General features: G+C 40.5%; 1 protein-coding gene across 2 annotated transcripts in view; it reads right to left on the minus strand.

The window, feature by feature from the left end:
- Nucleotides 1–24,846, minus strand: part of rimkla (ribosomal modification protein rimK-like family member A) — a 60,397-nt gene extending 35,551 nt beyond the window's left edge. Inside the window, exon 1 of one of the 2 annotated variants that reach the window (XM_048561644.2) lies at nucleotides 23,935–24,846. In XM_048561644.2, the coding sequence (XP_048417601.1) occupies nucleotides 23,935–24,097 (163 nt within the window). In that variant the 5' untranslated portion in view covers nucleotides 24,098–24,846. Of the gene's footprint in view, nucleotides 1–17,446; nucleotides 17,536–23,934 lie in introns of those variants that run through there. The other variant, XM_059655649.1, reaches the window with a different exon arrangement.
- Nucleotides 24,847–26,453: the final 1,607 nt, after the last annotated feature.

Below are 26,453 nucleotides of genomic sequence, written 5' to 3' on the forward strand. Positions count from 1 at the left end.
AAACTTCACAACTTGTGGCAAGTTTTACTTAGCTGAGTGAGAAACTAGACAGCAACTTATTTTGGATCCCTCCAAATAAATCTCAAAATTACAGTATGATAGAGCACAGGAGGAGACCGGATTTATCGTGCCTGTGTTGGCTTTGATAGTAGACTGATTGTAATTCTAATCCTATTCTCATTTAGCTTCACCCCCATTTCCATCCAGAAACTAGTTAACATGACCTCTGCCTCAGAGTTTGCCATAAAATTACAATTGCTGAATTCCAACAATGACCTTAGGTTAACCTGAAACACATCAAAATTTTCCTAATCTTCAACAGCATTTCAACTTTATTCGTCCACCTTAGTTCTTCAGCACTTCATACCACTGTCCATCAAACTCATTGTTAAACACCTAATTTAGATCAGTCTTGCTACAGTTTCCCAATGTCGTGCTTGATTTTGACGGCTGTCTTGTCTCTTTTCACAGCATCCCTAAATTGGAGCTTTCGGCACCCCTGGTGGTCTCTTGGGCTACTTCCTGTATATGATTACCTTGCAGGAGTATGCTTACACCATACAAGAACGCACATAAGAGAATAAACTAACGAAAAGAGAAGCTCAATAGTATTTCATTTGTAAGGTTTTGGGGTAGATTTGTAGCTCAGGTTATGGATGTTGAGATTGGTTGACACGCCAAGTTGGTTCGTTGTTGTTCCGCAGACGTCTCATTAGCCTGCTGGGTAACATCATCAGTGTAACCTCCGATGAAGCATGATTGTGTTTTCCTGCCTGGTTTTTAAACTCTGGAGTCCGTTGAGCTGGATTACCTCGTTTCTGGTTTTCCTTCACAATAGAGTATATATGGGCTCAAGTTCTATGCATTTGTGGAGTACCAGACTTCTCGGAACTCCTGTGTCTGTCTCTGCTTTGCTTGTCCCAGGATTTCGGCGCTGTCCCAATCAAATTGGCGGTTCTCCTTATCCATGTGGATAGAGATGAGAATATTGGTCATGTCTTTTTGTAGCCAATTGGTGTTCACGTACTCCTGTTGTTAATTTCCTACCGAACCAAAGATCCACTACCCACTATGGACAGGACCAATGTCACATACAAGATTTCCTGCAGAGGCTGTGACAAACACTACATCAGACAAACGGGAAGAAAATTAACAAGAGTATACAGGATGAGAGGGAGGGTTGGTCATGGGATGAAGTTAGGAGTGGGGAGATTTTGAAATTGGTCAAGTCCACATTGACACCATTGCATTGTAAGCTCCCAAGGCAGAAAATGAGGTGCTGCTCCTCCAGTTTCTGGGTGGCGTCATTGTGACACTGGAGGTGACCCAGGATGGACATGTTGTCCAGGGAATGGGAGGGGGAGCTGAAGTGGTTCACGACTAGAAGGTGTTGTCATTTGTCACAAACAGAGCGCAGGAGCTCTACAAATCAGTCTCCGAGCCTCCACTTGGGCTCACCGATGCTGAGGGCGCCACCTCGGGAGCAGTGGACGCAGTAGACCACATCAGTGGATGTGCAGGTGAACCTCTGTCTGATGTGAAAGGTTTTTTTTGGTTCCTTGGATGGAGGTGAGCAGGGAGGTGTAGGGGCAGGTGTAGCACTTCCTGCTATTGCAGGATAAGGTGCCGGGGATCGTGCGGTTATTGGGGAGTGTGGAGTGATGAGGGAGTCATGGAGAGAGCGGTCCCTACAGAAGGTAAATAGGGGTGGGGAGTGAAATATATCCTTGGTTATGGGATCAGATTGCAGGTGGCGGAAGTGGTGGAGAATGATACATTGAATCCGGAGGTTAGTGAGGGTGATGCGTGAGGACAAGGGGATTCTGTCTTTGTTTTTGTCGTGGGGAGAGGATGTGAGGGCAGAGGTGCAGGAAACACAAGAGATGGGGTCGAGAGCATTTTCGACCACTGAAATGAGGTGGGGGGGGCACGTTGCAGTCCTTAAAATAAGAGGACATCTGGGATGTTTGGGAGTGGATTTTGTGGGCCCAAATATAGCTGATATCGTTAACAGTTTTTCCTCAAGTTCTGCCTCCATCTCTTTCAGATGTATTGTCTGCATAATGTCACCATGATCCTACTGAATAGCGGAGCAGCAGAATGACATATTTCTGTTCTTAAGTCTTATGGTTTTATGGTCAGATCATTCTCCCCCAGTTCCTCTCCACAATGATGGCACTCAACAGGTGCCATGTGCCATTTTTATCTAATTGTAGCTAAAAACAAATCATCTGCAATGGATTCTCCTCGAGATATCATATCTCTGGTATCTCCCAATTCCATCCACTCAACTCAGTTGTTGCTGAAACCTTCATCTACATCCTTGTTATCTCTACTTGATTATTTCCCTCCCCTGCTGTCTGACCTCTCACATTTCACCCTTTACAAACTTGAGGTTATCCAAATTCCAAAGCATTCATAACACATTTTGATCACTCAGCACCCTCGAGTTCTTGGTCATACAATCGTGCCCAGTTAAGCAACACTTCAATTTAAAAATTCTCAGACCTATTTTCAACAGCTTCCATAACCTTACCATCCCCATCTTTAATCTCCTCCAACCGTTCAAAATTCCAAAATACTATGATGCTCCATTCTGGTCTCTTGAGCATCGCTGATGTTATTTGAAGACAATGGCTATGTCTCCAGCTTGGAATTCCTTTTTCTAAGCTTCTCCACCTCTCTAACTCAGTTTCATCCTTTTGGACAATTGCAATCTAGTCACAAGTGGCATTCAAGTTCAAAGCACAAAATGATTTTGTTTTTCTCAGAAAGGTTAACAGGATAGCTGGATGATAAGTAAGAAAACATCACATTAATATACAGATGATCATCGTAGGCCTGGTTTAGGCAGTTAGTTGGAGCAGTATAGAAACGCCCACCGTTGCATTTAGCTCTGCCGTACTTGACAGGGTTGAGTTTGATGGTGGCGCTTCGTGACAAAACCAAAGTTCATTGGATTCAATTAGAAAGACTTGAATTTTATACAGCATTCTCAACCGGATGTCACAAGGTGCTCCACTGCCAATAAAGTATTTTTGGAATGCAGTCACTGTTTCCTCTTCCTTTTGGGGCACTTCATCAAAAGAACATGAGAATTAAAAACTGTAAACTTCAGATGAAATATTAAGAAACACAAGCTTTAAAATTCTGCTCAAATAAGAATGTTTCCTTCATATTTTACTTGGTGCACTACTGAAAAATATTCACCTGATGCCCAACAGAATTAGCAAAATATTTCTTAAACAGCTGTTGGAACATCTGAATTATGAGGCAATATTCCCTGGGAATAAAAATATACAGTACACATGCCAAAGAATTTTCCAGCAATAGCAAACATGTACAAAACTGCACTTTTTTTTAAAACTTCCTGAATACATCTGGCATCATTCATTGTATATCACCAGGAAACAGACCCAGCAATATGAAAATAATAATACAAATCAGACAAACAGGCAAATTTTTTCTGGACATTAAGTGGCATCAAAAATCAGTGCTAATGCTCCTTTCTCATCTATCCACCAATCTAGAAAAATGAATATCATTTCAAAGTAATTAAAACTTTCCATAATTTCATTACTTAAACCGGTTTCTCTGACAATAAAGTTTCAAGAGTAGTTATTCAGGATCATTCAAGCACATAGGTAGTCTGAAAATTTATAACATGAGTGCAACTGACCAATTTGTTTGCAAATACAAACTTCAGCTGTGAAGTTATGTCTTTAGCTTCTGTACATACTTACCAAGTAATAAGGATATATTTACACAGTGAAGTGGATCTTTTTATTGGGTTTTCCAAATGTGATCTGAAGCACTTGAAAGAACAGTGCCATATAGGCTGTTAATCACAAGTTACCAACTGAACATAATTACAATTACAAATATCACAATTTTTCCCCCAAGGAGTTTACTCAACGAAACTAATGGTTAAGTTGTGTGTCAAGCAAAATAGAAGAGAGTCAGCAATTTGATTCCTGATTCGGTCCAATTTAGTTGATTTCACCAGGACACAATTTTAGGTCAAAAACTTGAAGCTAATTGTTATGATAGTGTTTCAATATATAGATCAACAATATTTCACTTCCATCATAAAGTCTTTACTGCCTGGCACCTCCATGGATTACAATGGTTTCTAAAAGAAGAACTGATTTTTCTAAAAGAAAAGCCAGAGCCATCAATTGACTAAAGCTGACCCAGTTGAATGTAAACTACAAAGAAACAAGAACCACACTGCGCCAACATTATAATCTTTACCAAAACATACAAACTCAGATGTGTATCTTGTTTATCTGACACCCTTATAGATGTTTCATAGATTGGGGGATGAAAGACTCACCTGCAAAATTATCCTGTTTGAATAAACAATGAAACCAGACGTGGGAGAGACAAATGAACAGATTTTAAAGCACTCCTTTGTCAGATCAGCAGAAAGAAAATTACATTTGTAAGAGAAGAACTAGAAGACCCTCGTCCTGTTTTCTCTCTCAACCTCTCCAAAGCCAACACCCAAAGACAAAGCAAATTGTAAAGATATCCATTTACCAAAATCACAAAACATATCTACAATATGCTGAGGATACAAGCCCATCAATTAATTGACTGCAGTCTCAAGTTTTGCCTGGCATCTCAAGGACTCTGTAAACTCTTAAATTACAGAATTCCTTATCCTCCTTTTTTTTGTATAAAACATTATAGTCTCTTTAGAACTTTTCATCTGCATGTGTTTGAGGCTGTTTCTTTAATGCTTTCTCAAAATTAGTAAGGAATAAAATAAGTCATTTCTTCACTTGTAATTGGTTCCTTAATCTTGATGCCAGTGTGGTAGTAAATGACATTTTAATTGTAGGGATATGTAGCTGCCAAGTAAAATGAAGTTAAAAAACAGAGAGTGGTAGGTAATGGAATGAACTTCCAGAGGAGGGGGTGGATGTGGGTACAGTTAAATTATTGAAAAGGCACTTGGGTAAATACATGAATAGGAAAGATTTGGAGGGATATGGGCCAAACACAGGCAGGTGGGACTAGTTCAGTTTGGGAACATGGTCGGTGTGGACTAGTTGGATTGAGGAGTCTGCATGCTGTATGACTGTATCTTCCTTGCAGACAACTGAGGTGTTTAAAATGAGTGGAATTGAGTCATCCCTCGCAATGAAACATATCGAAAACACTTCATCCTGATCACCATTTAGACATTCATGCCAGAAAAGGTACATGTGCAAATCATTTGGACATGGCATTGGTACAGGACAAGATCAATATGATGCCCACTGTGTAGATTCCCTGGAAGAATGCACATATGGAAAGGTACCAAAGGAATTATCTACCTCTGCATAAGGAGTTAATGCCTTCAGGAAAACAAGAACAAAAGAGAAGACAAAAATTTGGAAATTTGAGAAAAAACAAAATTTGAGTGTAACGGCAGTGCTACAATAATGGATGTCTAGCACCAAGGCATGAGATAGTAACTGACTTTGGAAATAGTGCACTGACATCATTTAAATGGAGCACAAGATCTGTTTTAAAACTGAAATAAAATCAATTTAGTGCAAAAAAAAGACTGGTCAACAAATTATATATCTAGTGATTCTGCAGCTGTAGTATTTCAAGAACCAATTGTTTATCCCTGAGTTTTTTCCTATGTTTACTACTTTAGCTGGATTGTCTTCTCTTTTGTTCTTGTTTTCTTGAAGGCATTAACTCGTTATGCAAAGGTAGATAATTCCTTTGGTACCCTTCCATATGTGCATTCTTTCAGTGAATCTACACAGTGAGCATAATATTGAGCTTGTCCTGTACAAATGCCATGTCCAAACATTCCATGCGAGGCATGAACCAATGAATCTTAAATTTTACACACAGGTGCTTAAATCACATCTCACATCTTACTAAGAAATATATTCTAAAATAATATTCCAGATTTATTTATTCCACCTTCATAAATATCTAAAAATACCATGTTAGATCACCTCGCGGAGATTTTTCCTTTTCAAACTAAAAGGGCAAGTCTCTTGACTTTTTCATAATTCAATGCTTGCTCATTTAGGATCAATCTCATGGCTGTTCTCTGCAATGTTGCTAGCACTTGAATGCCTCATTTATTTACTAGTAACCAGAACTAAATGCAGTACTCTTGGTAACCAAGACTGCAATATAGCTTAGTCACCTAACATGGATGAAATACTCTGGCTTCATGATTTAACAGTCTACTGACTTTTTAATGTTGCGGAAGTTTCTAGAACCAATAGGATGCTCCATAACTAATTTAGTCCTTTTCGCATTTTATAAGAGGAGTTCAGCCAACTAGTGTGATAATAAAATACCATTTACCTAGAGTTATTTTAATTCTCCTTCAGTGTGATTTAAAGAATATGTTAGGTTGGTCCTCATTTTCCACCAAGCTAGTTGTTCAGACTGGAAGCATAAGGAACAGATGACTTGATCATTTAATTAGGTGATATTACTGAACCAAACGCCTACTTGTAGCAGACCCAAATGAGAGATTTGAATTCAATTCCATTTGGGAAGATTGCTTCTCAATGATTTGGGACAATGTGATACTTAGTCTTCTTCAAGACACATACAAACTCTAGTGACTTGATTTGTAAACATTTTGCCACCAGCTATCAATATCAATGCCATTATTAAAGGAACTTTCTTTCTATTGGAAAATTCTCAAAAATTGATCAATCAATTTCAAATTATAGATACTGCACAATAAACCCACAGCTCTATTGTGACCATTAAGGATAAACAGCACCCTCATATCTTAAAACAAAAGGGTTGAATTGAGAGATTAATTTAGTCCGCTGAACAAAACATATTTATTAGTTTATCCTGTTTTTTTTGCCACATGAGCAGCAATGCCAATTCCAACTGTTACGGTGAACAGTAATTAGGTGCCAACACGTTAACCAAGGCTAAAATTAATAACTAGTATCACCACTTCCAGCAGACGGAGTTCAGTTACTAATAAGATAAACTTTTCAACCTCTCAATAATCATATAGATCAACTTTGAAATATTTCTTTTTTTGTATCGACGTGAATAATTAAAGATTAGGCACTGAATGGAAAAGGCCATTCTCACCAAAACTATGCTTCACATTCAATGTCCCAGACTCCTGCATAATCACCCATGTTTGCAGTCATCTCAATGTTTGTGGAGATAAAGCCTCACCTTTGCACAAATGCCTCCCTTCAACATATTGCATAGGAATACCATCATACTAAATACGTTCAGGCCAAATCTAACAGTTTAAAACTAGGCAAAGAGGAGCTGCAGGTTATCGGCGGCAGTGGGATTGCTTTCAACCACAACTGACAATTTAATGGTTCAGCAAATCCCTTACACCACCATGACAATCAAGCCAGGGGTCAGCCCACTCAATGGGCAGTGTATGACAGCATGCCAGAGCAGCACCAGGAATACCAAAAAAGTGAGAGCCTAATCTGCTCAAACTACAACAGAGGACTAAACCATTAAAGCAGTAAGCTTTAGACAGAGCTAAAGTTGTGACACTCAGTAGATTAGATTAATTGTACTGGTTAAACTTGATTAAAAATACTGTAGTATTCCATTTGAAGTGCTTGTGTAATATTTTTGTTTACAAGTTTGATGAAAAAGTATATTTGGGTAAAAAGAAATCAATGGGTTAGATCTAGGTTCTACAGTTGTTAAGTGGGGTAGCAAATTAAAACAAGCAGAGGAGGTGGATCTAAAATAAAGATGCATTCTCATTGAAATAATTAGTAGATGATCAATCTTGTTCTACGCTTGAGGTCCCTTGGTTGCAGGTACCTACTTGCAGTCAATTCAATTCACTCCATATGACATCAAACTAGAGGGTATAGGTTTAAGGTATGAGGGGAGAGATACAAGAGAGTCTGAGGGGGCAAATTTTTCCACAGAGGGTGGTGAGTTTCTAGAATGGGTTGTCAGTAGTAGTGATGGAGGAGAGTACAATTTTGAAAACTTAAAGAGATGTTTGGAAAGGTTCATGGATGGAATAGGTATGGAAAGATATGGACCAAATGCAGGCAAATAGGACTAGTTTAATTGTGGAAGCTGAGTGGCATGGACAAGTTGGGCCATAGAGTTTGTTTGTTGCAGCAAAGGCTCTGAATCCTAATAACCACACAGCTGTGGTACTCAAGGTATGGACTCTCGAACTCACTGAAGCTCAGTAAACTGGTCCAGGACTGGCATCTACCTGATAATGTGAAATTGTTCATTGATGTTCTGTTCATAGAAACCAGGACAAATCCAACCCAGTCAATTGCCACCGTATTGATCATCAATAAAACATCAAAAGGTGTCTCTGAAAGTGATCTCCAGCAGCAACCACATAGAAATAATGTGCTCATTGATATTCAGTTTGGGTTCCAGCAGGACCACTCAACTCCTGAATAAATTACAGCATTGGCCCAAACGAAGATAAATCAGCTGAATTCCAGAGATAAAGTGGAAGTGACAGCTCTTGATATCAATTATTGAATATCATGATATTTGACTAAGTAGTTAGTTTTGATATGGCTTCTTACTGTCACAAAGAAAATCAGTAGGAAAATTTTCCATTAGTCAGACATACCCATCACAAAGGAAGATGGCTGTGGTCGTTGAAGGCTAATCATCTTACCTCAGGACAGCACCATGGTAGTTCTTCAGGACAGATATTTTCTCAACCTGTTCACAAGTGATCTGACATACCTCTGGAGCAGGTTGGACTTGAACTTGGGTGTCCTGGCTCAGAGGTAAGGACACCACTACTGCATCACAAGTGCCCTTAGCTCTTCAGGGTGAAGTGATACCTTCTAATCAATCTGTTCAGAGATACTGGAGCAGGTGGAACTTGGCCCAGACCTCCTGGCTCAGCTTCCAGACCACTACCACAGTGCCGCAGGAGACCCTTAGTTCTTAGAGTACGCATTTTAAACTATTACACTCCAGATCTTTGCAAATCTGTATATATCAGATTAGGAGATTGTGGGTTCGATTCCTTCCTCACTCAAGCATAGTTCGCAATTTCTTTAGGGTGGCATGGTGGCTCAGTGGTTTGCACTGCTGCCTCACAGCACTAGGGATCCGGGTTCGATTCCACCCTTGGACGACCATCTGCATGGAGTTTGCACATTCTCCATGTCTGCATGGGTTTCCTTCGAGTGCTCCAGTTTCCTCCCACAATTCAAAGATGTGCAGCTTAGGTGGGTTGGCTGTGCTAAATTACCCGTAGTGTTCAGGGATGTGTAGATTAGGTGGGTTATAGAGAGATGGGTCTGGGTGGGATGCTTTGAGGTTTGGTGTGGGCTTGTTGGGCCGAAGGGCCTGCTTCTGCACTGTAGGGATTCTATGATCTATTCTATGACATAAATCTCTAATCAATCTATTCAGCAATGTTGTTACATTCCTCTGGAGGAGGTGGGACTTGACCCCAAGCTTCCTGGTACAGAGGCAGGGACAATACTACTGCATCAAAAATCTCTGAGTTCTTCAGAATAGATATCTTTCGAACCAACTCATTCAGGGTGGGCTTGAATCCATCCTCCTAACTCAGAGACAGGAATACACCACTGTGTCACAGAAGCCTCTGGCTCCTTCGGGTCAGTTTTTCTAATTAATCTCTTCAGTGATGTTAATATACACCTCTGAAGCAGGTCAGGCCTGAATGTGAGCCTCCTGACTCAGAGGTAGAGATACTACCACTGCCACAGAAGAGTCCAGCTCTTCACAGTATACTAATATGTTTATATTTTAAAATCAGTCTTATCAGAGATGTTGTTCTACACCTTTGTAGCAGCTGGGACTCGAACCCAGACCTCTATAGTCCATAGGTAGGGGCATTATCACTGTGCCACAACAGTTTAGCTCTTCAAAATAATTTTTATTAACTTATTTTGTTAATCAACCCATTCAGAAATGTTATTACACACCCCTAGAACAGGTGGTACTTGAACCCTAGCCTCTCAGTCCAGGGGTAGGGACACTACCACTCGACAAGACAGACCTCCAGCTCCTCAGGCGTAATGTCTCAAGTCCAACCATCTTCAGCTGCTTCTTTTCGTTGTAAGTTCTGAAGTGAGGACATCTGTTGATGATTGCAAAGTATGTAGTCCTATTTACAACTTCTCAGATTCAGAAGCAGTTAAGGTCCTCATACAGCAAAACCTGGACAACTTCCAGGCTTGTGTGTATAATCCACAAAAATTCTGCAACTTGTGAAGCCTTGATATCACCTTCTAAACCCACAACCTCTATCAACCATAAGATCAAGATAATAGGTGCACAAAAGACCAATACCTGAAAGTTACCACTCAAGATACAGACCATCATGAGTTGGAAACATATTGACATTTCTTCATTGTCAATAACTTGGAACTCCCTCTATAACAGCATTCTGACTCTGCCAACATTACATAACTGCTAGGGCTCAAGAAGGTGGCTCATCACCACCACACGTGCAATTCCTGGCCTTATCAGTGATGTCCACAAATGTGAACAAATAGATAATTTCTGTACTTATTCAACATTGCGAAAGTATAAACACATTGCATTGCATGAACAATCTGCTAATTTGTCAAAAGATAGTTCCAAAGCACACGACAGCAGCTTCAATCGGGCTGACAAATCTTTAGATTCTTAATTCTTCATGTAATTTAGCAATGGGTGGGAAAATATCCTGTATCTTTCTTTGAAAAAATACCGAGCCCTGTCAAGGATTCTCCAATTGTAATATGCTGACAAACCTACCACAATATTGAAGCTTTTTTTAATCCAATACATCAATAAATTGGAAGATATTCTGTATTACTTCAAGCCACAAACCAAACACGATTTTTTGCTAAGAAAAACTGTTATTTCACAATGAACAACTCTGATGTGAATGCACTGAACCCAGTCCATAGCATCTCTCAGAATTTCTGATTACAATCTGTCAGTCAATAGACCTATCCATTTATTTACAAAACCTAAATTCAAATCAGGGCAAAAATTAGTGAGTGGTAGGGGCTGGCAGTGCATCAATGTTGCTGGGATTATAGTGAAACTATTTTAATTAGGAATTGGGTGAGTTGTCTTTGTCTGTGCGTATGAAGGGACAATGGTAGGAATTTCCAATGTCAGGAGAAAATGATCCATTAATTCAGGCTGCAGTCTCTGCAGTATGAGCCCCACCCCCACAATGTCTGCGCGCACAGCCCAGTATTCTGCACTTCTGTGCCAAAAGAATCTATACACTCTTGGCAGCAAAAGCTCCAAAGCACCTAAAAATAATCAAATGCATTCATTATATTTTAAATATTTCAACTGCCCCAAATCATTATTTAAAACGGTGCACAGCAAAAGTCCAACACAATACTTTTATAGTTAATATGATCCAAAAGATCTAAGTAAAAGCTATCAATGATGTTTTTCAAAATTGCATTCATATTGCTGTTTATTCTCTTCTTACCTCAAATTCCAAAATCAAACATAACCACAGAGTAAATTATTTAAAAATAGTTAAAGGGTACTTATAGCTTGACTTAGATGAATGCTACTGTTTGGCTGTTTCTTATTAAACTAGCTTATTCCTCTCGTGCAGCAACAAGATTATTGACATCATCCAAGAACACCACCTGATCGACTAGTTAACAAGAAAAATTACAATTTGTCCTCACATTGGCAGCAATACCCACACTTCTAAATCATCAATTAATATCATTAAACACAATTGCCAACTATATCCGCTTTTCATTTTCACATCCCACAAACAACGCTTTTTAAAAAGAAAGCCAAGCAAGGAGGCCATTTGGTTCATCAAATCCAAGTCAACACTCTGGAGAGCAATTCAGTCAGTGCCCTTCCCTAGCTATATCCCCATAGTCCTGCAAGTTTATTTCCCTCAAGCACTTATCCAATTCTCTTTCGAAATCCATGATGTTCTGCTTCTAACACCCTTATAGGCAGAGTATTCCAGGCCATTACCACCTGTTGCAGAAAAATGTTGTTTCTCATGCCACCTGTTCCCCCAGTCCAAAACCTTAAACTAGTGCTGTCTAGTCCTGGTACCATCAGATAATGGGAACATCCAAACACAGGTTTGAAAATAGTTTATAAAATCACATTAAGCTTTAAAACTCAAACAGCTTGACTCTGACAATCCAAGTTACAGAGGCTCCTGATTTTACTTTATTTAAATTCAATATAGTTTATTTATTTGGGAAGTAGTACTTTGTGGTTTTATAAGCTGTGCCAAGAGATTAGAACAGACTAGGAGTTCATTTCTGTAAATCCCCACAGAAGAAATTCTTGATCACTAGACTTTTGGAAGAGAATTTCTCCAACAAAGAAAAGGAAATTGAAGGGCAGACCACTCAAGCTGTTATCAGCTGACAATCAGTTGCAAAAGTGACACAATACTAATAAAATCTAGGAAAATATTATATAATTCATTTCTTAAACCATTAGCTGGGACGAGTTAAAGTGAAGAGTGTTTCAATATTATTGTCTTTGTTTAACTGCTGTAATCATAAAAGTTTCCAAATTGATAATTTTCTGGTCTCCCTGAGTTTGACTCAATTAAGCATTGAATAGCACAGCACAATGAGTAGGCAAAGCTATGTCAAGCCCAAGGGATACATTTCTTTCCTGGCAATGATATTATCCAAGAAGTTACAGAATCATTACAGCATAGAAGGAGGCCATTCAGCCCATCGCAGCCAAGACTGTTCTCTGTAGATCAATCCAATCAGTCTCTGTCTCAATTTTATTCCTATGGTCTTTCAAGTGGAATATACATAAAATATATAAAGTCTTCATCTCTGTTTCCACCACCCTTGCAGGCAGCAAATTCAAGATCATTAAAAAATATACAAATTTTAAACGACTGCTGTCACAGAACTGATCCTTGTGGGAACACAATTTCAACTTTCAGCCACGAAGAACAATTACATGTTACACCTAGTCTCTACTCTCCACCTTGATGCCAGCCAGCTATTGCACCCTGGCTCTGTATGGAGGCCTTATTTGTTTGACTATTAAGCGATACCTTATCAAAGGATTTTTATTTTAAATCTATGTTTTAAAAGTTTATCCTCATGTAAATTTCCAGATTTTCCAGTGCTAGTAACATTTACCTTCATTGGGTAAGGTAAACACTGAAGTTCAAGACATATTTTCTGTGATGAGGCGGTTTTCACATTTTCAAGTGGATTGTTCAACAAAACTAATTAAAGTTGTAGCAGTAGCAAATATTAGTGATGAAGTATGGGGGGAGGCGGCAAAGTTTTTGCATCAGCTTACCCTATTTACCAGAAAAGAAATTGGTGTTTCTGTCTAGTAAACATGATAAAATAAACAATGGTCATTTCAAAAACTTTTTAAACATAAAAATGGAACTAACAGATGGTCAGTCAGGCAATGAAATGTTGTATAAGTGCAGGTGCTGCAGCAGGAATCAAGTACAATGTGACCTTACATAGAATTCCATAATTTTTCAGGATGTCAAATAGAATGACAGTCAGAGAAAAGAACAAGTAACTTAATAAAGAGAAAATCTTGAAATTATATAGCACCTTGAATGCAGCAAAACATACATAACACTTCATAGGAACCTTACAGAATAAAATTAGACACCATGACATTTAGCAGCATGTGACTGGTTAAAGTGAGGTAGGGTTAAAGCAGAATGTCAAAAGGTGAACGGAATGATTGGTTTAGCAAGAATAGTCCAGTTCTGGGGGGGGGGGGGGGGGGAGCAGTTATTAAAACTATTTTTTTCTCCCTTTTGCTCTGCATTTTCCTTAGATTGCCCTTTATGCCAGATGAACAATGTCCCGAAATACTGAAGTGAAACCATTTTGAAAAAACAAGGCTTTTTTGTTGTTGCTGTGGAGTCTTACTTGATCTAACATAACTGATCCTAATCATGAAGGGCCATAACCCAAAAGTAGCAGGGAAGCAAACATCATGCGATGTTACAACGTTAAAGATATTAAGGAATTCAAATGGATGTGAAAAGATTCACGAATGATTTCAATGCGGAGAAACTTCAGTTACGTATATAAATTGGAGCAGCTGTGACTGTTCAGTGTGAGTAACGGAAGTATGGCAGTAAGTTTCAGACGCATTCAAATGATGAGGAATTTAAATGAAATAGGTGTGGAACGATTGCTTCCTTTCACAGAAGAATCAAGAACCAGACAACATCAGTTTAAAATGATTGGTAAAAGAAACATAAGAAAAATCTCAAGATCTCAAATGTACTACTCAAATGTGCAGTGAAGGCAGATTCAATCATAGATTTCAAAAAGATTTTGGTTCATTACCAGAAGAACTGTTTGCAGCACAAATAGACAAAGGCAATGGAGCAGCATTAGATGAACTGTTTTTGCAAAGAGCCTGCACAGATACCATGGGCCTAACATGCTCCAACTATGTTGCAACCATTCTTTTTTTACACTCACGGTAAAGCCCTACATTTAAGAAGGGGAAATGGGGAGTGATGTCCAGAATACTCTTTTGACTTGCTAACAAGGTGAGAACAATTGCTCTGACTTCATGGCCATGTCAGAAACTCAGCTCATGAGTGCTAGCAATTCAATCCTTACTACAGCTTTCCTGTTTTGATACACCATCCAAAACTTCTCCTGCCTAAACCATCACAATGGTGTTGGGACTCTTAGCATCAAATTTCAACATGATTTTTCCCCCTCCTCCTCTGAGCACTTCACCCTGTTTCATCTTTCTCACATTTCCTTTAAAATTCTTTATTCTAAAAACCTCTCAGCTAAACTTCCCAAAGAGTTATCCTTATCTCATTTCTCCAAGTGAGTGGGAAGTTGACATTTTGGGTCGGGACCCTTCTTCAGAAATGGGGGAGAGGGAAGGGAACTCCGAAATAAATAAAGAGGAGGATTGATGGGGGAGAGGGAAGGGAACTCCGAAATAAATAAAGAGGAGGATTGAGGCTGGGGAAGACAGGTGGGTCCCAACCCAAAATGTCAACTATCCTGCTCTGCTCCTCCAGCTCCACTCTTATCTCTGACTCCAGCATCAGCAGTTCTAACTATTGCTTAACTAGTGACCAACTGACATAACTACAATGGATTTGACCACCATTTCAAGTCACATTGTTCACTCTACACATAGAAATTATTAGCATTTCCCCCAATTACCCCTGGAACTACCCCAGTTTAGCTCAATCAAGTAACTAAAGCCTAAGCACTGAATTTGAAATATTGTTTTCTACATGATCCAATATCATAGAAAGTGACCTGGACACAACGATAGTTGTCAAAGTCAGTTTCAAATGACAGAAGTCTCCATGTGTGCGCAACTCCAATAAAATGTGCACATATTTGCACCATAGCAGTGTCACCAATTTCATTCCTCTTCCACTGAAGCAATCCATAGATTAGCATTCATTCCAAATCTTGCTACAGTACCTCCAGTGTCTCCATTAGCTTCCTGTGTAACTTCAGTGCAGCTTTGGTGCTCAAGTTGAACATCTGGATCCTGCTTGCATAGAAAGTCTGCAGATAGCCCAATAATGAATTCAAAGGAAATTAATCCTATATTTATTTCAGAGCAACCAAAAGATCAACATATAAATAAATTTATACAGTCATAACAAACGATTTAGTTCAGATTAATCACTGCTGCTACCAGTCTTGATTCATTGTATAACACGTAGCGACATGGAGTACAAGCATGTACATCTCCCAAATTCAATACCACAACAAATGCTACCTGGCTCATTTCAACTTCACAAAACATGTTGAGAATGTTTAAAATCAAACCTCAAAATATAAAAGAGCATGGAAGTGAAATTCACAGGCCTGAAAGATAATTCAGTTCTCCCTGCAGCAAACATCACTACCCAACTGAAAGGAAGCCAGGTGAATAATAACGCAAGAAATGCCCAATGCAGTGCAAAGTCATTCAACCACTAGATTTTTCTACCCAGCTCCTAAAAAAAGCATCCACATTCCACTCAGGCCCTTACTCATGACAGAAGTGATTGTATATCCCGTAATGTTTTATACTAATTGACACATCACAACACAATTGAATGATATGTTGGAAAGAAAATATCAATCTTCTAGCAACAAAACTTACAGTACAAGACAGGTATTAAAAACTTGAAACATCAATGTTTGTCTAACTCAGTGAAAACCATGAATTTTTAAATTTAAATTCTATATTGGAAAAGCAGCAATGTCTCATGAATAAATGGATCTGGCACAAGTCTAAAGAAATTCAAAACAATTTAGGTTGCAAAAAAACCCCCAAAAATGGTAGCTTTAGGCACATATTAAATTGTTCAACAACTAAAAAGGCGTCATGATTGAGAAATATTTGTGTTCCAAAAATTTTCTATGTAAAGACTGAATAGTTTGTTACATTACCTTAACAAAACAACATCAACACGGGTCAGTTTCAAACTTTTGATTCTGGATTTTATTGTGCATCTTTTTCTTCACAATCTATTCATAACCTTAAAACAAATAATTAAACTAGCGTTTACTGCATTTTAGAGATGCAGGATATCCAATTGAAGATCAGACTTGTATAGTCACATAATTTTGATTTTGGCTGAGTTTTCCTGACAAATATATATGCTGTCGATTCAAACAGGAGGTACAATATTTTTCTGGATCTGTTTCAATTTCAGTAAAATTGAAGTTCAATTACACTTGAATAATGTAAATAAGGAAATATATCCTATTTTCATTTTTTAAAGTCAATTATTCATGTCTTTCTGAACTCTCTATATGTAAAATGAATTTAGCTAGGAAGCAAAATGCCTTGATTTGTTAAATCCTAAATTCTGATTCAATTAAAACTTCCCACTAACTACTGTTAAATTTGTATTCCCTTCTCAAAGAAAGGAAACATAATGATAAAAAAAGCAAAGGTGATGTTCCACACGTCAAATTGGTAGCTATGTTTACAGATCTTCAATTTTCAGTACAGGCTGAAATGAACTATGCATCCTAGCCAAACTGGGTACAATAATCCCACGGAATATTACATGATTCATGCACAAAATGTCATTTTAACAACAATGTGCTGTTTAACTCTGTTATTCATGTACATGACCATGTTTGTTGTCAGTCTGATTTTAAGATATGGGTGGGTGGGCGTATTTACACCAAACTTTGGTTGTAACTAATCACAGATTACCATGCCTCAGTAGATTATCATATACTAGATACAGTGGCACACAATCTCTGAAAGATTTCGAAGAAGAGTTCCATGTTTAAGAACTTTTGTGATTCACTGTTCAGAGCACAAGCTATTGCACATTTTGGGGTATAATGTTCAATAATGGACTCAACATGACTTTTCATTTTAGCTGACCAGACAGTTTTTATTTCCACTAAAATGTATTCAGACACTAGTTATTATTCTTTAAATATCTTTATGACTGATCAAAATGACACACTTTTAGATATCATGGAACTCTTACCTCTGAACCAGAAGATTGTGGATTCAAGCTCCATCCAAGGAATTAAATGAGCACATAAACCCAGGCTGACACTCCAGTGCAGTAATGAAGGAGTGTTGCACTGTAGGAGGTGCCATCTTTTGGATGAAATGTTAAACCGAGGTCCCTCTCAGGTAGACGTAAAAGATCCCAGGCCACAATCTGAAGAACAGCAAGGGAGTTCTGGCCAACATTTATCGCTGAACCAACACCCAAAACAAATTATTTAGTCCTTTATCTCATTGCTGTTTCGGGGATCTGTGCAAACTAACTGTCGCATTTCCAACATTGTAACAATACTGACACTGGAAATTGGCCATAAAACATAATAAGCATAAATGAAGCTTAAAATTTGACTACATGGCTTTCAAAGGGTGGAATTTTTATTCCTTCTTGAAAAATCAGTGCCACTGACAAGATCACCATTACTGCCCATCCCTAACTGCCTTTGAGAAGATGGTTGCAGTCCAAATGGTGTAGACATACCCATAACGCTGCTAGGGAGGGAGTTCCAAATTTTGACCCAGCAACAGTGAAGGAATGGCAAATAGCTCCACATCAAGATGGTGTTTGACTTGGAGAGAAATTGCAGGTGTGATGCTCCCATGTGTATGCGGTCCTTATTCTTCTGGTTACTGGGATCAACTGTTTGGAAAGTGCAGCCAAAGGAGCTTGGTGACTTGTTAGTGCATCACGTTAAATGACCTCCCTGCTCACAGCTGCAACTGTGGACCATAGGTCAGAGAGTACACATTTAAGGCGTGGGTGGGACCAGCTGCTTGATTGAAGGTAACAAATTTTATTCAACCATCCTACACTTTTGTAAAGGTATTCCCTCCATTCAGTTAACGTGCCAAATATTGTGTTACTGTTTCAGTATCAAGGTAATTGAACTGCAGTAGCATACCTTCTGGAAGCTTTCAGCAACAAACTGAGTCACCTAATCCCCTGCTACTTACTCATATTCTTTCCCTTCATAAAATATCTGTCCAATTCCCTTTTGGAGGGCTATTACTAAATCTGCATCCACTACCAAATCTTAACTGTTTACTGCAGAAACATTTTATTTTCTCATGGCACCTCTGGTTCTTTTGTCAATTGCCTCTTAAGTCTGCGTGCTCTTGTTCTGTGCCTTTCAGGCATTAGGAGTTTTTCTTTATTTGCTTACTCTAAACAATGAGAGGCTCTGTGGTTAGTACTGCTGCCTCACAGCACCGGGAAACGGGGTTCGATTCCACCCTTGGGCGACTGTCTGTGTGGAGTTTGCACATTCTCCCCATGTTTGTGTGGGTTTCCTTTGGATGCTCCGGTTTGCTTCCACAGTCCAAAGATGCGCTAGTTAGGTGGATTGGCCATGTTAAATTGCCCACTGTGTTCAGGGATGTGTAGATTAGGTGGGTTACACGGAAATAGGTCTGGGTGAGATGCTCTGAAGCTCAGTGTGGACTTGTTGGGCCGAAGGGCCAGTTTCCACACTGTTGAGATTCTATGATTCTCTGAATGGAATGAAATCTTCCCTGTACAGCTAAAATCAGTTTCTCTATATTCTAATTGTGTTTTTCTTATGCTTAGTCAGCACATTACAGACCTCACGGGCCCTCTAGGTGAAAGAGATTTTCCCTCAAAACCGCTCTAAACCTCCTCCCTTTCACTTTAAAATTATGTCCCCTTGTTATTGACCCTTCAACTAATGAGATCAGCCACTTTCTATTTATTCTGTCCATGTTCATCATAATCTTATAAACCTCAGATTCCCCCCACTTCTCCGCTCCAAAGAGAATAACCCAAGCTTAAACCAGCTTCTCTTCATAGCTGAGATGCTTCATTCCAGACAACACCATGGTTCTCCTTTGCACCCATGCCAGTGCAATCACGTCTTTCCTCTTGTGTGGTGACCAGAAATGCACACAGCACATCAGTTGTGACCTAACCAAAATTCTGTACAGCTCCATATGACCTTACTGTTCTTAAAAATCTATGCCATGACTGATAAAGGCAAGCAATCTGTATGGTCTCCTCTTAACTACATCTAAACCTGCCCTACCGCTCTCAGGGATCTGTGGACAAATACCCCAAGATCTCTCTGTTCCTCAGAGCTTCCTAATGTCTTGCCCTTCATAGAGTACTCCCTTGTCTTGTTCCCTCTTCCAAACTGCATCACCTCACATTTATCAGGGTTAGATTCCATCTGCTACTGATCTGCCCATCTGATCAATCGTTTACATCTTCCTATAACCCAACACCTTCCTCCTGCGAACAACCTGGCCAATCTATGCATCATCTGCAAACTTACTTATCACCATCAACTCCACATTCTCATCAACATCATTTCTGAATCTCACAAATAATAAGGGACCCAGCCCTGATCCCCGTGGAATGCCACTGTACACCAAGTTTAAATTGCCCACTGTGTTCAGGGATGTGTAGATTAGGTGGGTTATAGTGAGGTTTTGCACTTTGGAAAAAAGAATACAGCATGGACTATTTTCTAAATGGTGAGAAAACTCGTAAAGCAGAAGTACAAAGGGATCTGGGAGTGTTGGTCCAGGATTGTCTAAAGGTTAACTTGCAGGTAGAGTCCATGATTAAGAAAGCGAATGTAATGTTGTCGTTTATCTCAAGAGGGTTGGAATACAAAGGCAGCAATGTGCTTCTGAGGCTTTATAAAGTTCTAGTTAGGCCCCATTTAGAATACTGTGTCCAATTTTGGGCCCCACACCTCAGGAAAGACATACTAGCCCTGCAGCATGTCCAGCGGAGATTCACACGGATGATCCCTGGAATGGTACGTTTAACATATGATGAACGGCTAAGGATCCTGGGATTGTACTTATTAGAGTTTAGAAGGTTGAGGGGAGATCTAACAGAAACTTACAAGATAATGTATGGTTTAGAAGGGGTGGACGCAAGGAAGTTGTTTCCGTTAGGCGGAGAGACTAGGACCCGTGGGCACAGCCTTAAAATTAGAGGGGGTAAATTTAAAACTGAAATGAGACGACATTTCTTCAGTCAGAGAGTGGTGGGCTTGTGGAATTCATTGCCACGGAGTGCAGTGGAGGCCGGGACGTTGGATGCCTTCAAGGCAGAGATCGACAAATTCTTGATCTCAGAAGGAATCAAGAGCCACAGGAAGAGTACAGGGAAGTGGAGGTGAAATGCCCATCAGCCATGATTTAAATGGCAGAGTGGACTTGATGGGCTAAATGGCCTTACTTCCACTTCTATGTCTTATGGTCTTAAGTTTCAGTCACAGTACCTTCTACACCACTAAACTAATGTTGAATACAACTTGCCAAGTTATCCCAGATCCCATGGGCTTTTACCTTCTTTATCAGTCTCCTAAATGGGACCTTGTCAAAGGCCTTGCTGAAATCCACATAAACTACTTCAACTGCCCTACCTTTATCCAAACACTTGGTCACCTCCTTGAAAAATTTCACCAGATTTTCTTAACCTCCCACTGACAAAGCAATGCAGACTGTCTGATTAAATCTTGCCTCTGTAAACAGAGATTAATTTTCTCCTCCACTATTTGGTCCATTAGTTTGTGTAACACTCCTAATAGACTCGCCGGTCAAAGTCCCCGGTTTATCTCTACCACACACTTCTAGTAAAGTGAACCATGTCAGTTGTCCTGCAGTCCTCTGGCACCTCCCATGTGGGATGGTTAGGGCCCCTGCACTTTTCTTCCTCATCGCCCATAGCAGCCTAGCTTAGGACTCATCCAGACCTGCAGTTCTGTCCACTTTTAACACCACTAAAACCTCCTATATTTCCTTGTTCATTGAACTCATCTTCTTGAATTCTGTATTTGCATCCCTTTCTCATGTCCCTCCTGCGCTTTCTGTACTTCTCTAGGACCTCTGCTGTTTTTTGTTCCCTTTGTACCCATTATACAACTCTCCTTTATCTTTTGTCCAGTCCTGAAATATTCAGGACATTCAGGATTCTCTGTGCTTGTTGTTCCTTAAATACACTCTTACAAGAACATTTTGACCCATACCCCATCCAGAACTTTTTTGAACACCTCCCACTGTTCTGCTGTAGTTTTACCCTCAAAGTAGCTGTTCCCAGAATATCTTGGCAAGATGCCACCACGACAAATATATTCCCCTTCCCACCCTTTTCCGCCTTCCCTCCAGGACACCCTGGTCTATACTCCCTTCACCCCCAATACCCCCCACAGCCCTATAGCACCTTCCACTGTAACCAGCAAAGGTGCAACACCTGTCCATTTACCTCCTCCCTTCCCAGCATCCAAGGGCCCAAACATACTTTCCAGGTGAAGCAACACTTCACCTGCACTTCCCAGAGTCTAGTCTACTGCATTCACTGCTCACAATGTAGTCTCCTCTATAGTGGGGAAACGAAGCACAGACTGGGTGACCACTTCACAGAACATCTACATTTTACTTGCAAAAAAGACCCTGAACTACCCGTTGCCTGTCACTTTAACGCACCGCCCTGTTCCCTGACCAACATGTTTGTCTGGCTTGCTGCAGTGTTCTAGCGAAGCTCAATGCAAGCTGGAAGAACAACACATCATTTTCTGCTTGGGGACCCTGCAGCCCTCCGGACTCAATACGGAGTTCAGTAACTTTAGGGCCTAAACTCTCCCATGTCCTAGTCCACTACCTCTCACAGTAGATCTTGTTACCACATAACCTGCCGTCACGCACTACCAGAAGACACAGGTTTAAGATAGCTGACAAAAGAACCAGAAACATGAGAAAAAAGTATCAAACTCAATATTTGGAATGTATTGCCTGAAAAAGTGGAGGAAGCAGATTCAATAATAACTATTAAAAGGGAAATAGATAAATACTTAAAGTCATGTATGTACGAAGTAAACATATATTGGGCTGCAGGGAAAAAGGGCAGGGCATGCCATTAACAGCATAGCTCTTTTAGAGAGCTGGCAGAGACAAAAATGGGCTGAATGGTCTCCTTCTGTGCTGTATCAATCCATAACTCGACACTTTTGATTTAAATCTGAGATAGATCTCTGCAATTTAAAGCATCAGCGAGGATCTGACTGCTTCACATCCTTGCAACACATTTCCAACCCACATATTAATCAGTACCAAAACTGTTGTTTTCATGTATTTATTCTACGTATGTTAGTTCTGTCTTTCATCTGGTTCTCTGTTTTGCATCACTTGTCTATATTCTTGAGCACCCGTTGCAATCTTCGAAAAGCCAATCTGGAAATGTTTTCTGATTTTCACCTATTGGTGCCATGAAGAAAGTAGGTGATCTCAATAAGTGAAATACAAGGTTTATACTTGGCAGTTTCAATTTTGCACTAGTCTTCTCTTCATCATTGTCTCCATAAAAATAAATGAAACTACAAATGAATTTTGAATTTGAAACTTTTTTCAAATAATTTTCCATCTTCAAATTAACTTCAAATTGGACACTTTTCTCAGTGCTGTTCGCCTGTGCCTGCTAATCCACTAACCATGTGCCCAAAGATATTGAGTTGTGTGTGAATTGTATGTTCTGTATATTTACTTTCCCTTAACATACTATCGATTTTCAGGGGAAATTGCTATTATTTTATTAGCTGAAGCTGTAGACATGTGTGCAAACTTATCGTTTGCAAAATTATGTTAGAATGGACATGGCACAGTCCATTATACAGAAGACTACCTCCTTACACCTAGTGGTTGTAATCTTGATAGACACTGTCTTTAAGGCACTGTCTGGAACCTACAGGCATTCATTGTTTGTAAAAAGGGTTTAAATAAACTTCAACAAATAATTTACAAGATCAATCACTTGTCTTTTCAATATCCTTAAAATATTTTCAATAATTAAATTAGACTAGGAACCCTGCAAAAGGTCATAATAAAGTGTCCTTTTTTGTATAATGCTTAGAGAAGAACGTGTTTTAATTCCAGTGAGAAGTTGGTGCTACGACAATAAACACAAAACAGCAAAGCAGCTGATATGAAAAAAATCTTTTTTCACTCCAAACATGGTTCAATTTGAACATTTTTTTAAAACACTGGGCAAAAAGGTGACTGTCTACTACACCGATGAACGCAGTTGCGAAGAACGTGGATGTTTGGCTAGTCCTGACGATTCTCCTACCAGAAATGATTCAAATAACTGTCGAAGTGACATTTGGAAGAAATCCTGTCCATCGTATAAGTCAAAGAAGGGCAATTAATCAAGTGTGCAAAGTACAACCCAATTCAACACTGCACGAGCCACGTAACGGAAAAGATCAAAATAAAGTGATATTCTGAACGCGCACACATATTAAAACATTACAGTACAGAAGCAATGGGCTGGAAGGGGGAAAATAAACCTATCCAGAACCAGATTATGTTTGGCAGCAATGGCAAACGCGGTCATAATGCATCAAATAATGACTGCTCGAAGTCAGAATTTGGAAGAATGGGGCAAATGACTGTGGGTGATTAACTGTGGTGAAAGGGGCAAGCACTGATGGTGTTCCTTACCCAAGGCTCCCTGCTCGATGGTGATGACGATCTCATCCATTAAGACCATGCGAAATTCCACCTCCTCTTCGGCGCATTTTTGTCGGAGGGCGCGCTCGATCTCCTGCTGTGGGTAATCCTGCAGGATCCGGCGATCTGTCAGAAACCAGACCCGGGCGGACATGATTCACGCACCGAACAAACGGGCAGCCCAACGAGTGCGTAAAAGGGAGAAAGGATCGACACTACGGGAAGTGGTGACGGATGGAAGTGCGGAGCCAGCCTTGAGACAAGCGTGTCTTTTGGGGAAGGAGGGGAGAGGGGCGGATGGTGGTAGAGGCGGGCGCCGCTTCTCCGCCCGGGGGGGGCGGGAGAGAAGGTGGTGGTCGGTGTGTGTGCTCCACCGATCGTCCGAAAAAAAAAATCAACCAAGTGCGGGGTGTGGTGGGGAAAAGATAAAAGGAAATCCTACGAAGAATGAAAAAAAACGTTATCGCTAAACTGGGTATCAGCCCGAACCCCACCAATAGGTGGGAGGGTCGCGAACTGACGGCTTATTACGAAGCCAGGAGATGGCGATGGGTAAGATGGGAAGGGGGGTTTTAAAAGGAGGAAAAGGGGTTAAAAGTAAGAAAAAGGGAGGAATCAGTATTTCGCCTCACACACGTCTTTAAAAAAAGAAAAATCTGGAAGCGGCTGGAGGCAAGGGCTTTATACCCTTCCCCTCCGGTGCCCTTAAGCTAGGGCGGGTAACGGTTATTCTTTCTTTTGTGTTTATGTGGAAATGATTTCTTTCCCCTCTCTTCGCGGTGTCTTGTGTTTTTAAAAAAGAAAACTTCCGCAGAACCGGTAGCCGTCGTCTCCCCTTGCTTCGTTGTCTCCTGTGTTTTGTAGACAGACAGCGACAGCCTCCTGCCGCTCCGTTTTGTTGTGTGAGAGGGAGTTTGTGGGGGGAGGGGCGTGGGGAGAGAGATGGTGGGCTGGTCCCGAGTGAACCCTCACTGCGCGTGCGCCCTGAGCATCTGACCCACTTCTCACACGACATTGTTTTTTCTCGCTCGCTCTCTGGGTCCGTTCGACGCGCGCGAATCTGCCGCGTGCCGGCGGCGGAACCAGTTCCGCGCGCTTTGTACAGTAAGGGAGCGTGAGGGCGGGACGGGTGTTAGGTGCTCGCTCGCCCGCCGTTGTGTGCGCGCGCTCACCGTTCGCTTCACGGCTCACGCGCTCTCAGAGCACACTTCGACCACCACACGCAGACCCCCCCCCACACCCTGCGCGCACGTACGTGCACGTCAATCAAAGCTCTCGCCTCTCCGACGTCTTGATGTCTTGCTGTGCTTTCTGAGCGTGCACCTCTCCCCTTCGTATTCACGCTGCATCTACGTGGACGTTAGATAATGTTTTTTTTCGGTTCATCTCGACGCGTAAAATAACGACTTTCAAGGTGTGCGAGCGTGGCATTTGTTCGAGATTGGGGGAGGGCGAGTTCTTGGTGGGGCGTCTCGGTTGTGAGCTCCTTTGCAATTGGAGAGAGACAGTCCTTGCAATGCTTGGTCGTTAGCAGGAATTGCTGGGGATGAAGTAACTGGCCCCGATCTCTCGATCCAGCGTGTTGAGGTTATATGTTGCCGTTGACTATGAAGGGAACCAGCTTTTCTTGTCTCTGTCCGAGTCACCCACACCCCCAGTCCCGCCACCCACCCGGGGGAGCATACCACACTCTTAAGGACAAAAGCTGCCTTTTTAGATCTTGCAATAAAAAGTTGGCGAGAGGTTAGATAGTTCGAAGCGAGAGCAAGAAATAGAGCATTCCACCCAACAACTCTGCTGCTCAGAAAGATTGTGATTCCTAATGTAGCAGTAACAAAACACCAAGTTATTTGTTTTCAGTATTTTGAATCAACATTATTTCTTCCCAAGGACAACCCTACAGTGGAAAAGACTGCCAGATGAAATAAATGTACAAACTTCAAGGTCCATCCTTGGATTATAAAAGTTTTAATGGTCTGCCGGTTGTGATTTGGTTTAGTTTGTCCGAAATGTCATCAGAATACAATTATGAGTTTGTATTGCCAGCACAGCTGAAGTTGAAGCAGATCTTCTTTGTGGCTTTAACTCTGCTTTTCTGCCTATCCCCCATAATAGAGTAGATGGCGGCATAGTGGTAATGTCATTGGACTTGGGGACCCAGGTTAATCCTGAGATCATGGGTTGAAATTGAAGTAAGTTAATAAAATCTCAAATTGAAAGCTAGTCTCAATGATGATAACCACGAAACTATCATGAATTCCAAGAAAAAATACCTGTCGGAATGACTGGTACTCTGGGATCTGCCATTACTCTGTGCTCTGCTGTACATGTGGCATGTCAGTCCAGACTCACAGTAAGGACAGTTAGAAATGAGCAACAAACACTCATATCTCATTAAAGATGAAGAAGCCTGATTCCTTTGTCAATCAAAAATCTGTGTAACTAAACCTTGACTATTTCAATGATCCAGCCTGTTGAGGAAGAGATTTCCAAAAATATTGATCTCTGAC

The sequence above is a fragment of the Stegostoma tigrinum genome, chromosome 28 (assembly GCF_030684315.1).
Source record: "Stegostoma tigrinum isolate sSteTig4 chromosome 28, sSteTig4.hap1, whole genome shotgun sequence".
Lineage (NCBI taxonomy): Eukaryota > Metazoa > Chordata > Chondrichthyes > Orectolobiformes > Stegostomatidae > Stegostoma > Stegostoma tigrinum.